The 17,756-nt window shown below is 38.3% G+C and overlaps 1 protein-coding gene across 2 annotated transcripts in view; it reads right to left on the reverse strand.

Moving 5' to 3' along the window:
* The window catches only part of ADAMTSL1 (ADAMTS like 1), a 908,570-nt gene that overhangs the window by 240,548 nt on the left and 650,266 nt on the right, over positions 1-17,756 (reverse strand). For both annotated transcript variants that reach the window (XM_059141548.1, XM_059141549.1), the window contains 2 exons: positions 14,359-14,485; positions 1,564-1,638 (listed from right to left, as the gene is read on the reverse strand). In XM_059141548.1, coding sequence (XP_058997531.1) covers positions 1,564-1,638; positions 14,359-14,485 — 202 coding nt within the window. The remainder of the gene's footprint in view (positions 1-1,563; positions 1,639-14,358; positions 14,486-17,756) is intronic.

Genomic DNA, 17,756 nt, shown 5'->3' on the forward strand with positions numbered 1-17,756 from the left:
CACCTACTGAGTTCTTGGGACAATTTGAGCAAATGAGGCTCAGTCTTTAGCTTCTTAATGATCACATTAATTAGGAAAACTGGGAGGCTCATACATTTATAAAAATGAATTTTCACTTCAATCTATTCTTTGGGGGTCTTTCTTCTGCATGGAGGAGTCAGTCTCCTACTTGGTGATGATCTCTGCCTGGAAGCTTTATTCTGAGCAGGCCCGTCACTGCTCAGAAAAATACTGTTTTTGAGTGGGGTTGTTACACGAGCAGTTACCTCTGTCCAATCCTCCAGGGGGGAAGCAAATCATTTGAATGGTGACAGTGTACACACATATATCATCCCTTGATGATATAATGTGAACATTATATTTTGGAGGGTTGTTCAGGGTTCGACAAGAGCCTGGATCCATATAAGGTGACATATCAGCATCTTCTGGCTTTGCCTGAACTGCACCTTCTTCCTTCCCTTCACGTGACCCCTCAAATCCAGCCTCTCCCATGAAATGTATTTATTTTTATTTTTAGAAAGACTATAGTAGGCCATCTGAACTTTCACAGGCTCCAATTTATCTTCCTCTTGTTTGTCTTTCTGGAATGATTTCATTTATAATCCAATTGCCAAAAGATAATGCTTGCTACCTAAATTGGTTTCCTAGGCATGTGTGTGGGAGGGGAGAAATTACAGAAGATGATAGATGGCTCTTTAGAAATCCAGGAACAGTCACAGCAGAGGAGATCAGAAATGCTCAAGGGACCAGCTGAAGCCAAGCCTTTCAGTGGAACTGAATTTTGTAGAAAATACAATGTATCCTCTTATACCCCTTCCCTGGTTTGTGGCCTCTAATTGTCTGCTGGTAATTTACAGGTCTACCTCTCAACAATAGTAAATGCTAATAATAAAAAAAAGAAAATATGTAGCTGTGTACTACCGCCTTGGCAGGAGTGAAGATATCAATTCTTTCTAAATTCTGGTGGGGCCATGCTACCATTTGATCTTTAGGGTTGTGATTACCCATCAATCCTTAATCCCAATAGCTATCTTCAGTATATGAGGGCTTTGTATTGTCTTTAATACATGGAATGTTTAACCATACCACTATGGCTTTCTTTAAATGTCCAGTTAAGGGTGTCTGGTGCTTCTATGACCCCTGAATTGATAAAATAATAGAACATGAGAAAAGGAAGAAAGAATGAAGGTGAGGGAGGGAAGGTTGGAAGGAAGAAGGAAAAAAAAGGAGAGGCAAAGCAAGAGAAAGACTGAGACTGATTGGAGAGGAAGAAGAGAGAGAATGAGAAATAATATTCACAAAAGCTAAACATGTGCTTGACTCATGAAAAACCTATTGGGAGCATCTATTTTGTATTTTTCAGGATGAGTGTGGTTAAAGATAATTACCCTGAGGTTTCTGCTATCTCATCAAGCAGCCAAAAGATAAACAGAAGCCCTCAAAATATCATATTATGATAGAGTGGAAGGATTTGCACTTCTGTATTTTAATCTCCTCTGGGAACAAAAAATAATAGTGACTAAAATTCTCAATACCCAAAAGAAAACAACTGAGCTTACTTACACAAGTGATCAGGTCCTTTTAAGACGAGGCGAATATGTCTGCTTCCATAAGGAACAGCAACCACAGTATCATCCACTAGAGAGAAACAAAGGAGTATCTTAAAGGCACATAATTTGATACAAAATCATCAATTAGCTGCTATATAAATTCACTGACTTATACACTCCCCCAAAGGACAATCATCTTTTAAGTGTTTGAAATAGGAACACCAGTATTTGGGAATCAAAATGTCCATTTCCCTCAAAATAAAACATGCCAATGAAGCTGGTCACTAGTTAACTTATGGGGGACCTGACCTTTTAAAATACATATATGTAAATTTTGATCTATTGAGAAATGAATTTATAAGTTTCCATTTCTGATTTTAAAACCTGGTTTTACATTACTAAACTTCTCCAGATTCTGAAAATGAAAATAAACTTGAATAGTCAAAGGATGACTGTATTATATCAAGATCTGAATTTCTTTCTAGCAAAGTAACTATCTTGGATTATTCGGAAAAATAAGAACAGGAGAAATCATCTTTGTTCGTATTTGTTAAATCTCTCAAGGGCGGAAATCATGCCTCTCAGTTCTTTAATATCCTTCACCCTATCTACATGTAATATTATATATAGTAAGTGTTACAGGAATGGTTATGAACATTTCCCCTCACATACCCTCTCTGCTTGAAAATTATTATTATTATTTTCTGCTTGAAAATTAAAAAAAAAAAAAACAACACTTTTTTTTTTTTTTCCCAATGCTGAATCACAGCCAGATTTAGAAATGGATTACTTTCACTCTACTTGCAAATTGAGATTCAATTCACTGGAAGCAGAACCTACTTATTTATTTTTTTTAATTAGAGGTATATTCTATATTCAAACACATCCCAGGCATTCTGACTTGTGACATCTGTGACAACAATACCTCTAATTTACCTGCCACTGAAGAGTTTCACTTTCTAAATTCACCATTTACTCCTTCACCCAAAGCTTGTGACATAGGCAAAGAGGATGCTACAATCTCCATTTCATGATGATGAAATAGAGCCTCTGAGAAGTACAGGGAGAGGCCCATGGTCAAAAAAGAGGAGGGCATTCCAGAAGGAAAGGAAAAAAGCAGGCACTTTAAATTCACCAGTGTATTCAGAAGCTCTGTGGGATTCTTCGTTTCACACATAGTTTTCTGATATTATACATTATCATGCTCTCATTGGAAAAATTTAGTTTCCATAAGAGTAATCCTAAAAGATAACCCAATGTTCTGAGACTTACCATTATCCTTCTTTAGGAGAATCTGATTTCTACAAATGCATCTCAGAAGTTCCCTAACTTCTCTGATCTTCATTTCCCTCATTTGTAAGACAGGGAAAACCACACTTGCCTCACAATATTGTTGTAAAAAGATACAGATATTGATATCAATATATAGATGTATAGCCTGGAACACAGGAGGCATTTTGTAAATATTACTTTCCTCCTTCTCTTCCAAATCTCCTTAAGGACAGGAACTGAAAGACTGTTTATTTTTACAATGATTTTAAACCCTCCAACATAGCCAGTTGAATGAGAAAGAAAAATCATATGCTCTCAATTCTTTCCCTAAAGAGGTTACATTTACCAAGTTCTCTCCAATGTTGAATATTCCACTCACACTACAACCTTCTCGCGGTTTTTAATGTCATACATTGTTGAAGGAAAGGCTGAAACTCAGAGAGCCAAGACTGTGGCTGTAAGCACAAAACATGTAAGGAGAATATTGAAAAGGAACAAAAAGTGTTCAGACTGGGCCCATAGAGCTTTAAATGTCTTGCATAAAGACATGGATTTTTAAGTTTACAAAAGAAACTCAAAGCAGTTAAAACAATGGGATTTCTGGAAATAGAAAGTCTTTGTTTATCCACAGGTCAAATAAAGTGCAAGTAAAAGGGAAGCTTTCTGTTTGGCTCTGCAAGGCTCAGCGGCAGGCTTCTGACCCACACACAACTCAGGCGGCCTCCCTCTTGTTCTGGTGAGAAGCCACTCGTATTCCACTTACTGGGGCATTAACCCTAACTTCTGGCTGATGTGTTAACTTGGTATGCTTCCCAGGGAAGATGGGGAGAAACCCAGAAGGGTGTTGGGGGAAGAGGCTAGGATGGAGACAGGAGATGGGGCTAGAATGGAATGTCTCTTCATGCCCCCTGCACTTGCCTAAATCACAGGGAAACAGGGAGCATCTCAAGTTGGTGCAGACTTGAAGAGTCCAGCACAAGGCACAGGAAGTATGAAGAGTCATGGTCTGGTTTTTTGTGGTTCTGTAAAAGGTCGATGGACAAGTGACAGCTCATCAGGCAATCGGCAAGTTCATGTCTTTCTTCCACAAATATTTTTTGAGTGTCTCCTAGTGTCAGGCTCCCTCCTAGGTACCAGAGATTCAGTGTCAAAAAAGGCCAGCCAAGCAGCAGCCCTGCAAAATGGTCCAAGAAAAAGGGACCCAAGATAAAAAAAATAAAGGAAAATATCACATGCTCTGCCCTGCTCATGGAAATCCATAAAGCACATTGGTTTCTTAGAAACCCTGAACTGGGGGCACCTGGGTGGCTCAGTTGGTTGGGTGACTGCCTTTGGCACAGGTCATGATCCTGGACTCCCAGGATCGAGTCCCACGTCGGGCCCCCAGCTCACTGGGGAGTCTGCTTCCTTCACTGACCTCTGTCCTCTCATGCTCTCTCTCTTTCTCTCAAATAAATTAAAAAAAAAAATCTTAAAAAAAAAAAAAAAAGAAAAAGAAACCCTGAACCCAAGAACTTTATTTCATTCTATGTAACCCAGGGTATCCCCAAAGAGTTTACCCAGGGAGTTTTTATTAACACTGTTAACACAGTGTTATCTCAAAATGTAATTTAAGAAGTGGTGATCTTAATTTGACAGAAAGGAAAAAAAATTGATATTATATTCTGCATGTTGATAAAAAGCCACTCTTTTGTTGGATATGTCTTAATAATTGTCTTATTAAGAGAGTGTGGCTTTATCACCCATTTCTTTAGTGATTAATTCAATAGGTTCGGTTGGTGGGGCAGAAGGGTACACCCTCTTTCATTGGACCTCACATTCCTGAGGGTGTCCTTTTCCACAAAGACACACTGCTCTATGACAAAGGGCATCTGGCCTAATCTATTCTGGCTTTGTTGACAGGACCATGATGCCAGTTGTCAGGACTATTTCTAGGTTCTTAGTCAGCAATTCTGGAAGACTTGCTTCAGAGATCAGATAACATCTTTCTTAATTAAATCGACAAGCTTTCCATGAGAATCATAAATGCTGTCATTTCACCAATAACGGTTACAAATGTCTTTTCTCAAGAAAATTGTTGTAAAGATTCTACCTAAAATATTTCCTCAAAGAATCTACAGCTATATGTATATTCCACAGCTTTCTATTGAATATTTTTATTTGTTTTCCAGTCTCATCATATGTAGACTTTTTTGTGTCATTCATTGCTGTAACACAAAAAGGTCATAATGATAATTTTTGAAGAGACAGGATTTCCTATTCTGATATCTGAGTTTGCCCTATTGTTAGACCTGTTGATGTGTATGTTTTTAGAGTCTTCCCTCTGCATCTATGAGACTGATAATTTTTTTAAACAAAAGTGTCATCATTAATGTGGTTGGCTATGTATAAAAATAGCAGTACATACAGTTGCCAATCTTGAGGAGGTTTTCATAGTATATTTTTTATCTTCATGCTAACTTTATTACCTTACAATGTATCCAATGAAATAAGGTGAAGCTGAGCATTTGAGCCCTTCAACTTCTCCCCATCGAGGTTGTGGGTCATTACACAATGGAGGACTCATATCCAAGAGGCGAAACAAGATCAATCTTCCTCAATGGTTGGGAACTTCATCCTTAGAGTCATTCAGGCCAAAAACTTTGGAGCCAACCTTGACTTAATATTTATATCTAATCAGTTAGAAAATCCTATTGCCACAAGAGTCAAAATACCATATTTCACAGACTCTAAGACAAACGATCTCTCACATTCTAATATATGTGAAATCAGATATTAGCCCACAACCAATGTTGACTTATATTTTATCTTGCGGAGGCAGTAATCCTGCCACAGTTATCTTTGCCTGCATAGTTGCTAACAGCGAAGTTGTTAACATAGTTAACAAAGTTGCTAACACCAAAGTGGCCAGTATCAAACTTGCAAAATGGGTGTCAGCAGCTTGGAAGAAGATTCTAGGATAATAGGGGGACACTCTTATTGGAACTAAACAGTTGTGAGGGTTATAGGGAGATGAGGAATCAGAAGTGCTTAATAATACTACCAAAGTCAGAGTCAAAAGCTAGTTACACAGTTGCAAACCTGAGTTAAGAGCCCAGCATCAAGACTTCTCTTTCCTGACAAATAGATTAATAGCACCCAGACTTAGTTTTCTGCCTGGAAACAACCACAAGTCAGAAAATTATATAAAGCCATGGTTTTCAAGATGTTGGACATCAGGCAAAGAAGAACAGCAATCCGTGAGAATCAGGAAAAAAGATAGGTAAGTGTTAACACTGCCCCAGCTTCCTGCTTTGAAAGATTTTCCTGGCTGCATCTCAGGAGGTAGGAAACCCAAGCCTGGAGGATTCCTTGAGCTGAGACAAAGTTGAGAATCCAAGAAGATGAAGGTTATATAGTATAACTTTATTCTATATGTTCAAAAACTTAAGTACATACGTACAAAAATCTTCAGACCCAGAGAATTTTCAATGGTGAATGCTACCAAGCATTTGAAGAAGAAATAACATCAATTTTATACAATCTTTTCCAAAAAAACAGAGAAATCACTTCCCAAATCATTGTATGAGTTAGCATTACACTGCTACCAAAAACTAGGCAAAGATGGTATAAGAAAAGAATCCTACATGTAGAGAAAGGGGAACCCTCCTACACTGTTGGTGGGAATGCAAGATGGTGCAACCATGCTGGAAAACAGCAAGGAGATTTCTCAAAAAGTTGAAAATAGAGCTACCCCATGACCCAGCAATTGCTCTACTAGGTATTTATCCCAAAGATACAAATGTAGTGATCTGAAGGGGCACGTACACCTGAATGTTTATAGCAGCAATGTCCACAATAGGCAAACTTACGAAAGAGCCTAGATGTCCATAAACAGATGAATAGATAAAGAAGATATGGTATATATATATATAATGGAATACTATGCAGCCATCAAAATCCACCAAATCTTGCCATTTTCAATGACATGGATGGAACTAGAAGGTATTATGCTAAGCATAATAAGTCAATAAGAGAAAGACAATTACCATATGATCTTACTGATATGAGGAATTTGAGAAACAAGACAAAGGATCATAGGGAGGGAAAAATGAAACAAGATGAAACCATAGAGGTAGACAAACCATGAGACCTAATCTCAGGAAACAAACCGAGGGTTGCTGGAGGGAAGGGAGGTGGGAGGAATGGGATGGCTGGGTGATGGACGCTGGGGAGGAGACAGGCTATGGTGAGTGCTGTGAATTGTATAAGACTGATGAATCACAGGCCTGTACCCCTGAAACAAATAATACATTATATGTTTATTAAAAAAATTTTTAAAAAGGATCCTACAGACAACTATTTCTCATGAACATAGATATAAAAAACCCTCAGAAAAAACACCAGCGATTCAAATCCAGTAATCTAGATAAGGAATGATACATTATGACCAAGCAGAGTTTATCCCAGGAAAACAAGGCTGATTCTTTATTTGAAAATCAATTAACGTTAACCATCACAATAAAAGTCTAAGGAAGAAAAGCCATATGAACACAATCATTTGAAGCAGAAAAAGCATGATAAAATTCAACATTCATTCATTATAATAACTCTCAGCATATTAAGAATAAAAAAGAACTTCCTTAATGTGATAAAGGACAGCTAACTTCATACTCAATGGTGAGAAACTGAATGCTTTCCCTCTTAAGACTAGAAATGAGATAAGGATATCCACAACTGCCTCGTCTATTCTTTTTTTTTTTTTTTTTTTTTTTGCCTCTTCTATTCAGTATCATATTAGACATGCTTGCCAGTGCAATGAGGTCATAAAAATAAATAAGTGGTTTACAATTTGAAAAGGAAGAAGTAAAGCCACCCTTATTTGTAAAACAAGATGATAGTTTATGTAGAAAATCCCCAAACTCTCAGAACAAATAACTGAGTTAGCAAGTTTGTAAAATATGCAGCCAACACTTAAAAATAAACTAGCCATATAGAATTGGATATTTAAATAAAAAATAAAATGTCAGTGCAATAGGGCAAGAAATAAGAGGTACAAGTTTAATGAAAGTACAAGGACATGTACTCTGAAAACCAATAAACGCCTATCAAAGGAATGAGAGAAGACCTAAAGGAATGGACAGCCATGAAGTGCTCATTCCCCATGGATCAATCTATAGAATTAACAAAATTGTAAACCAAAATTTCAGCAATATTTTTTATTAACAGGGACAAGTAGATTGAAAAATTTATATGGAAGGGCAAAGAAATTAATATAGAATAGCCAAATGAGTTTCAAAAGAAGCTTTGAGTTGGAGGCATCAAACTATTTTATTTTAAGACTTCCCTTAAAGCTATAGTGACCAAGACAATGTTGTATTGGTGAAGGACTGACACATAGATCAGTCTAGAGAGTCCAAGAAAAGACCCATGCAGAAATGGCCAATGAACTTTTGACGGAATTTTAAAGGCAATTTAAGAGAGTAAAGGACATCTTTTCAACAAATGAGGCTGGAAGAGTTGGACATTGTTATACCTCTCCCACAAAAGAATTAACCTAGATATATCTTATAATACTGACATATACCTTATATAGAAATTAACTGAAAATTGGTCACTGATATAAAAGCTTACATATAAAACTGTAGCAATTTTAGAAGGAAATATAGGAGAAGATTGGTGACCTGGGATGAGGCAAGTTCTTATGTACAATGTTTTTTTTTTTTTTTTTTTTAATTTTTTATTTATTCGATAGACAGATCACAAGTAGGCAGAGAGGCAGGCAGAGAGAGAGGAGGAAGCAGGCTCCCTGCTGAGCAGAGAACCTGATGTGGGGCTCGATCCCAGGACCCTGAGATCATGACCTGAGCCGAAGGCAGCGGCTTAACCCACTGAGCCACCCAGGCGCCCCTCTTATGTACAATGTTAAAGGCACAGTCCTAGCAAGAAAAAACTGATGACTGGTCTTCATCAAAATCAGAAGTTTTTGCTCTATGAAAGCTAATATGAAGTCAGTTTTGGGGAACAAAAAGGTACCTATGGAGAGAAAATATTTTCGAATCACACATCTGACCAAGAACATGTACCCAGAATGCATTAAGAATTCTCAAAATCGAATGGTAGGAAACCAAACACATATAAAAACTGGGCAAAGGACATGAACCAACACTACCCCAAAGAAGAAATAAGCACTTCCATACTGGGCAGTATAATTTTACTCTCTTGCTCCGCTAAAGATGACCATGTTCTAATCCCCAGAACCGATGAAAACATTATGTTAAGGAGGAATTACGATTGCTGATGAAACTAAAACTGGTAATCAGCAGAATTTAAAGAGATTATCTTGGATGATCTGGGTGGGCCCAACGTAATAACGAGGACTCTTTAAACTGGGAGAGGTAGAAGAGGAGACAGAGGTAGAAGAGGATCTAAAGATTTTACACTGCAGACTCCAAAGATGCCAAGGAACATAGATAACCTAACAGAAGCTAAAAAGGCCAAATCAAAGAAAATCAATTAGCCCCTAGGACTTCCAGTCCCGCACAACACTGAATTCATCTAACAAGACCCATTTCAGAGTTCTGACCCTCCAGAACCATAAAATAATGTGTTGCTTTGAGACACTAAGTTTGTGGCAATTTGATACAAGCAGCAACTGGAGGCTAATACAACATGAAAAGATATTCAACATCCTTAGTCATCAGGAAAATGAAAATTAAAACAATGATGACATATGAATATGTACCAATTAGTATGGTTAAAAGAAAAAAGAATTGACAATATCAAGTGATGGAAAGAATGTGGAACAAGTGAAACTCTTACACATTGCTGGTAGAAAAGCAAAATAGTAAATTACTCTCAAAAAAAGTCTAGCAGTTTCTTAAAATATCAAATATGTATCTACCATATGATCTAGACGTTCAACTCCCAGGAATTTATCTAAAAGGTATGAAAAGCATAGGTCCATACAAAAATGTATACATGAATGTTCATAGCAGCTTTATTTATAAGACCTCCCAAGTGAAAACAACTCAAATGCCTGTCAGCAGGTGCATGAATAAACAAACTGTGGTACGTCCATACACTGGAATTTCTATACAGCAATAAAATAAAATAAACTACTGATACATGCTACATTAATGAATCTCAAAATAATTATGGTGAATAAAAGAAGCCATTTGGACTATAGTATGTACTGTATAATTCCATTTATGTAAAATTCTAGAAAATGTAGTTAAATCCATTATGATAAAAAGATCAGTGGTTGCCAGGAGGCAGGGCTGGCAGAGCAGAAGGGCACAACAAAACTTTTGGGATGAGGGGTATGTTTGTTTTCACAGGTGTATGCATATGTAAAAATTCACAAATTTATGAATCTAGTATATTGTATGTCATCTATACCTCAATAAAGCTGTTAAAAAAAAAGAGTTCAGTACCAATGTACTTTATTTCTTTTGTGAATTCTTTTTACAATTCTGTATTACAGGTACCCCCACGACATGTGGAAATTCAGCCCAAAATAATTAAAAAGAAATTACAGTTTGATATCTCAATGTGGTTTTGATTTGAATTTCCCTGATGGCTAATGATGATGAACATTTTTTCATGTGTCTGTTAGCCATTTGCATGTTTTCTTTGGAGAAGTGTCTGTTCATACCTTCTGACCATTTTTTGACATGATAATCTGTTTTTGGGTGTTAAGTTTCAGACATTCTTTATAGATCTTGAGAAAAAGTTTTTTGTCAGTTTGTTTACCAATTTAATAACATTTCAGGTCTTTTGTATGTATGAATAATCCATGCTTTAAAGAAAATCTAAATCTAAAGTAGATCTTTAAAAACTATCACATAAAAACCCTAAAAGGTCAGGAGGTTTTGTGTCAACATTTCTTAATTTCAGTGGCAGCTTTTGTTTCTTCCATAGTGGTGCATAAAATAATAGCCCATCTTTCAATCGGTGAGGTCTTAGTTTCACGGAAATGCAGTACGGAATCACCTCCACCACCACTGCCCATAGTCCAAGCCATCATCTTCCCAGGGCTGGCTCACCATAACGGCCTCCTAGTTAGGAGACCAACTGACTGAGACCAACTATAGTCTATTCTCAACACAGTACATAGAGTAATCCTTCTGAAAATAAATCAAATCATTCCTCTGTTCAAAATCTTCTCATGACTTCTCATCTCATTCTGACTAAAAGCCAAAATCCTTACAAAATCCTACAATATCTTTGCCATTCTTCATCCCACCTTGCAACCAATCCTGCCTTCGTCATTTCCTGTAGGCTTCTTTAAACTGACTTTAAGTCACATGAGCTTCTTTGCACTTCAGGAAATATTTTGAGATTTGTGTTTACCAAGGGTCTTTGTATTTGCCTCTATGACTGGAATTCTCTTTCCTTTGACTTTTGCGTGGTGACCTTGGCCTCAGTTCAGATGCCATCTTAGCAGTCAGTGAGTCCTTGTTTTTTACCAATCTATGTAGTATTGCAACTCCCTGTAACACTGTTGCTGGAAGCCCAGCCTTATCTCCTATTCTTCTTCCCTGCTTTACTTTTTCCCCAAGACTTCTTTTACCATATGGAAACACATTTTATTTAGTTTTTTGTTTGGTCTGTTTTTTTGTCTGTCTGTCCCCGAGGAGTTTCGAGATATCCAGGTGATTTCAAAACACACAAATTCATATGAGAGTTTTGCAAAGCTGGAGACATTAAATTGATAGCAAATAGACTGGCTCCAGTTCTAAGTATATTGCATATACTTGGAAAATATGTAATGGGGTGCAAGCCAGTACAATTTGCAAGAGAGTGAGCCTTTAATTTCAAGAATCAAAAGTTAATGTTAGTTAAATTTATTCTCTTTTGTTGCTGCCGGGCTGGAGAAGTTGAAAGGAAGTGACCAGGAAAGATGGAAAGATTGAACGCTATCAGTGGACAACCTTTTCCTTTAAAAGTGGGGAGGGGGGAAGTGTGCTTTGATCTAGCTCTCTTTCTTGTCTGTATTTGTATTAGGCAATTACACTATCTTTTGATACAAAGATGGTTTCTTTCTTATTTGCCAGCAAATGGCAGCCATTGGATAAGTTCCTCCTACTTTTCTATTTCCTTCTGGCACTTCCCACCATGGTCTTTCTCCACTCTTCTGTTTTCTCTTTGTTTCCTCAAGGCTTGATAACATTAAAAAAAAAAAAAAAAAAGAGAGAAATCTTGGATGTAAGTTCAGAAGAAAATGAGTTCAATGTGGGGAATCTTAGTGCTAGGGGTTCGTAAAGAGCACGTGGTTGGCTCACAGTGTCTTTTGGCAGAGTACAGGGGAGAGAGCTGGCATAGGTCCACCGGGCCTTCAGGGGTGGAGCACTGCTCACCTGGCCAGCACCCTGGGCCCCGCAGAGTGGTCTACTCTTCCCTGCTTGGGGGTCACCTCACAGTCTGTAAATGTAGAGCAGAAGATTCTTCTGGGGTGGAGAAAACATAAGCGAGGCACTTTATTCAGCATCTGCTATAGATTGTGGTGAGGTGTGTGTGTATGTTGGGCTTTATTGAGATAAATTATTTTGTCACGAGGCGTCATCAGCACTAAGGTAAATGAATCAATTGCACTTTGTCCTTATGGATAATCATCAGGTTATGCATTATGTAATTTACCTACTCTCGTAGAGCACTTTTTATTGAAACATCTATTTGCAGATCTGGGGAGGACTTATGGCTCTTCATTTGCTTTGGTTTGTTCTTTCAGAGCTTCTCCACATTATTTCAGCAATTGAGGCCCCAGAGGTCCCTGATGACTGACCCCCCATACCTATCCAGGCAGAGTGTTCAGGGAGAGAGCATGAGTGGGAATGGAGGGAGGGTCCCTTACTCCTAAGCCCACTATACAGCAGTTATGGCACAAAAGGAAGCCATCCCCTTTATCTGTGCCTAGCAGAAATTCCTAGATTCCAGAGATTTACAAAAGAAAAGAATTATGCCTCTATCCTCTGGTTTTCATCTTCCAAATTCTTTAATTTGTCATCGTAGAGAAGAAGCTACCAACACATGAAAGAAAAAAAAAATCTCACCTGAATGTACTATATCAATGTCTAACTTAGCTCATCTTTCATTTTCTCTGCCAGAGTCTTTTTTCCCCCCAGATTCACATTTTTCATTGCCGGCAGGGGTGTTAGCATGTCGAGTTCCCTAAGCTGGTACCTCCAATGTTTCTTGTGTTTAAAAGTCCCTAGTCTTCCTTGCTACCACCTCTTCTTCCCCGTCTAGAGCCTAGTCCTTTGGACAAACTGACTTTTCCTGACTTCTGGGAATAGTTCTTTAGTATCCATGGCCTTTTTTTTTGACCTACAAGTCCACTGAAAGCCAAACACCCTGCCAAGCATCAGTTGTTTTTTTCCCAGCTAGTCAACAAATAGAAGAACAAAACCACATTCAGTAAAAGACACTCATTCTCAGTTCCCAAACCAGGGGAGACATGTGCAAAGATAAATCAAAGATCTATTGAAGGATTCTAGATAACGGCAAAATCTGGAGACAGTCTACCAAGCAAGGTCAAATTATTATAAAAAACGTATGTCTTTGATTACAAGAGTTGCCTTATTTCTATCTTTTTTCTGATGTAGCACCTAGGTCAGTGATTGTGACAGAAGACAGTGTTTTGTTAAATGATCTGAGTCACTGTGTGACTGAGTGGCTGTTTTAGGTATCACTAGACACGTGCCATCTACCCCAGCAAGACCCAGCTGGGCAGACATTTGTGGTACCTTGTTTTGATCCATCTAATTGCTCTAAAATGGCCCATCAAGGAAATGATCAGCAGGGTTGTGGGACAGTCCAAGCAATGAGGAAGTGCTTAGGCTCTGGAATCAGACTCTGGGCTTGAATCTTGGGCCTACCATTTTAGAGTTGCATGACTGTGCAAGTCACATAATCTTTCTCGGCTTCAGTTATCTTATTCAAAACACAAGGATAAACAATGCCTGGCTAGAAGGTTGTCATCAGGATATGAGACGATGGTGTGACATTTCCAGCACTTACTGTCTAGTAAGCATGACTTCACTGTGCTAGTATAGAGAGATGAAGAAGAAAGAGTCAGTAAACGGCTTCCTATAATCACTGTCCGATATTAATTCTGAAAGAACCTACGATCAGCACCAATCAGAGGTCGTTTTGTAAATGAAGACAGCATGACATCACGGTGTAGGAGTGAATTTGTTTAGATTTATGTGCTCTACCTTCTATCCCCCTGCTATATACTACATCATGTTATGTATCAGGCAGAGGCTTGGGGGCAGTCTGTCCTCATGTCGGGCATGTCTGTCAATAGAGTGTATTTTGATCCACGTGAAATTCAGTCCTGCTGTAGCGCAAGAGAAAGCTGTCCTCTGGATTACCTGACTTGCTCTATCTAAACTACTGCAAAAGCAGGTGCATGGTGCTTTCTACAATATGTTCAGATTTGTCTTCGTTTTGGTAGTGGCCTTATTCCTAGCTTGAGGGGAGCCAGCACGAGACCAGAAGAGATCAATTAGCCCGCCAACCCCCAGATTGCCCCATCTCTGTGGCATCTTACCTTTGGTTGCGGAGAGCTGAGATTTATACTGCCCTCGGACCAGCCGGCAGGTGGACCCATCCCCGCTGCAGACTCCACAGTTATCCTCCTTGATGGTGCTTCCCAGCTGGTGATCGCAGCCGACAATCTAACAGGAGGAAGAGATGTGTGGTTCAACCAGGTGCCTACCATAGGGCTCCATCGTGAGGCCCATCACCATGCAGGGACCCTCCCTTCACTTTTGAGGAAGGCTAAAACATGCTTCCCATAGAGGAACCAATGCAACTGAAATTTCCAAGCTAAGGAAGAAGAAAAACAGTATAGACAAAGATGCTTTTACAGTTCAAATATATAAACAGAAAGAGGGGGGTGGAAGGGGGAGAGGCAGAGGATGGGGGCAGGCAGGGAAGAAGTAAGGGAGAGAGGAAGATCTTGACCTGTTGATATGATTGAGCCTTAATTAAGAAATCATTCCCAGTGTAATAATTATGATTCACTAAAATTACAAAAATACAATTATGGAAGAAAAGATTTCATGGATTATTTTCACATTCCATATTGTTCCTTAGACTAGAAGCTGTGTAAGGGTAGGGGTGTAGTGTGTTAGGTCCATTGATGTACTCCGAGCAACTGCTATTGTGCTTGGCAAATTGTACCCCTCAATAGGAATTGGTGAATCATAACAGGTGAAAGAGTTCTACCACTGAGCCACCAAGGCTGCTGAATGGTAATGAAAATGGTTCCTTTTCTAGCTAGTGCTTCAACTAAGAAAAGAGAAACAATCACAGAATCAGCCACCAGAAGCAAGATTACTGGATGTGTGTGCGGTGGGAGAGGAGCATTGACGTGGAGGGTGGCAGAGATAACCAATACTGAGGCCCTCTCTGCCTGGCTATGTCCCACCAGGCACAATACAAGTATCTCATTAATTCTGAGAATGATCATGTAAGACATCTCCATTTATAGCTGAGGCCATGAATCTGGCCAAGGTCACTTTGGTAATAAGTAGCTGAGTTCTAAGCACATCTGACATAGCATTTATGCTTAGTCCAAATCAGTCTTAACGAAATCACAAGCACTTATCACGTATGTGGGCAAATTAAGCTGTACTTTTACTCTTTCCTTTCCAATGTTCAAGTTCAAAAAAATTCAAAGCCTAACTGCATCAAGTTGTACTTCTATAGTTCCAGTTAGATCTAGTACCAAAAGACCTATTCCACTTCCAAATTACTTCAACAACTGTCTTCGATTAAAAAATAAAATGAGAACTGTAGTGACATTTAAAGGGGCTTCTTTCCAGAAAGTCCCCACAATTGTTGTCTTTCAAAAATCCAGTTGTTAATATGACCTTTCTTTAAGGCTTGATTTTTCTTCTTTGTACTTTTAATTATTAATTGCAAACACATGTTTAGCCAAAGGTTTGAAAAATACAATTATTTAGCATTGTGTTATATATGTGTTTTATTTTTAAATGTGGTAATATGTATTTTTTATACACAGGCATACAGGCATCTTTAAAAATAAGTGACAAGGCAGTAATTCCTTCAATGATTGGGCATTTTTTGAAATACAAAGATGTCAAGAAAACATAACGGGGAGCAAAGAGGGCTGGTTCTGTCCATAAGGGGTCATTGTGGTCAAACTGCAATTCACGTCAATATGTTCCCAGGCTGCAGTGAAGCCTCTTCAGAATTCACCCAGGCTCCATCCATACACAGCCAACACATGCTGGCTTAAGACTTCAGTAATGTGTTTCTATGAAGCTGGAGTAAACTTATTATCAAATTTTTTATCTGTAGATGCACCTACATAGGAGCTAAATAATTCCATATTCACTTGTATTCTGAACATGGTATGAAATGGGAGGGCAGAAGTAACTTATTTACCACCACCACCAAAAAAGTCACTTAATCATTTATCCAACAATGCTAAAGATCTGCTATGGGTCAGGCACTGTGTTAAGAGCAAAATCCAAAGGGTTTAAGCACATACGGTCCTACCCTCCTGGGACTCAGAGTCTAGTAGCAGAGACACGTATATTTAAATCATCACACACAATCAATGTAAAATGATAATCATGATACAAACTATAAAACACAGATCCATGATACTCTGAGAACATAAATTATGGGGAATTTGATTTCTCGCTAGAGAGGCCAGAGAAAGCTTTCCTGAAGAAGAGTCTTTGGAGCTGAGATACCAAAGAGGTTCCAGAGTTAGCTAGACAAAAGGGACGTATTGCTGTGAGTTGTACTGCACATTTTTGTCATGTGTAGATACCTACCAGCTAATTAGAAGGTAATCCAAACCGAAATTGGCAAAAAACAAAAAGGAAAACAAAAAAATGTCAGAAGAATAAACCATAGGGTTGCCTTAATAGGGTCGAATCCTTTGGGAAAACAAAACAAAACATGGCAACCCTAATTTTGGCCGGGTTCAAAGAACCATTGACTCAGGTGTTGTTCTTTGGGGCTGGAAAGAAATAATCTTAATCTTACAAGAGACTCCGCACTATAGAGGGGGATAGGCAGGGAGCACGGAAATTTACTCTCAGGCGTCTCAAATATAACTATGCTTATTCCTTAAATTAAAGAAATTTCAGGTTTCTCAAAGGATTTAACTTGCTCTGGAGAATTTTTAGTGGTCTCTGATGTCTCTAAAGAAGCCAAATAGGAGATTACCATGAAAATCTCTCTCTAAGCCTAAAGATTTCTTATGGCTCCAAAGCCATTTTAAGAAAAGAAAAATCCAACTTCACAGATCCAAAGTAAGAATCTATTAGGAGCAGCTAAATAGAAGATGACATACTTTAAGGCTAACTTGACCAGACCACCAACTTAGAGCTCTTGATGTAAGTTTATGGACCTTAGGACATGAACCAAGTGAGTTCTAACTGGGCTTTGTTTAACTTTGGAATTGAAAAGACAAACATCTCCCTGATACACTTTTTCTCCCTTTGTATCAGTTCCTTCTTAAGGTGCCAAAATATTCTTACTCAATTATTTTTAAAACATGGGAAGACTTTATCATCAGATAAAATGTTCTTATTTTGGTCCCAGTAGAAAACTGTTTGCAGTTATATCAAGAAAATCATTATTGACGTATCTCAGTCTGTCTCAATGTGTTGGTCTGGGATAACAGAGTAATTAAAAATTAGTTAAACTGTGACTTTGAGAGCTATTATTAATAACAAAGAAAAAACAGAAATACAGAAATGGGTTTATTTGGCAGTTATAATGATAGGTCTCTTTGTGCCTTTGCACATACCACTATTTCTGCCTAACGTGCTCTTCCCCAATTCTTTATTTGGCAAACTCCTACTCATCCTTCAAATCCCAAATTAAGTGTCTGCTCCTCAAACAAGACTTTTTTAGTTTCCAGAGTGAATGGCCTTATTACTTTATGCTTCTTTAGCCATT

This window comes from Mustela lutreola, chromosome 12 (assembly GCF_030435805.1).
Source record: "Mustela lutreola isolate mMusLut2 chromosome 12, mMusLut2.pri, whole genome shotgun sequence".
In the NCBI taxonomy this organism is placed as follows: Eukaryota; Metazoa; Chordata; class Mammalia; order Carnivora; family Mustelidae; genus Mustela; species Mustela lutreola.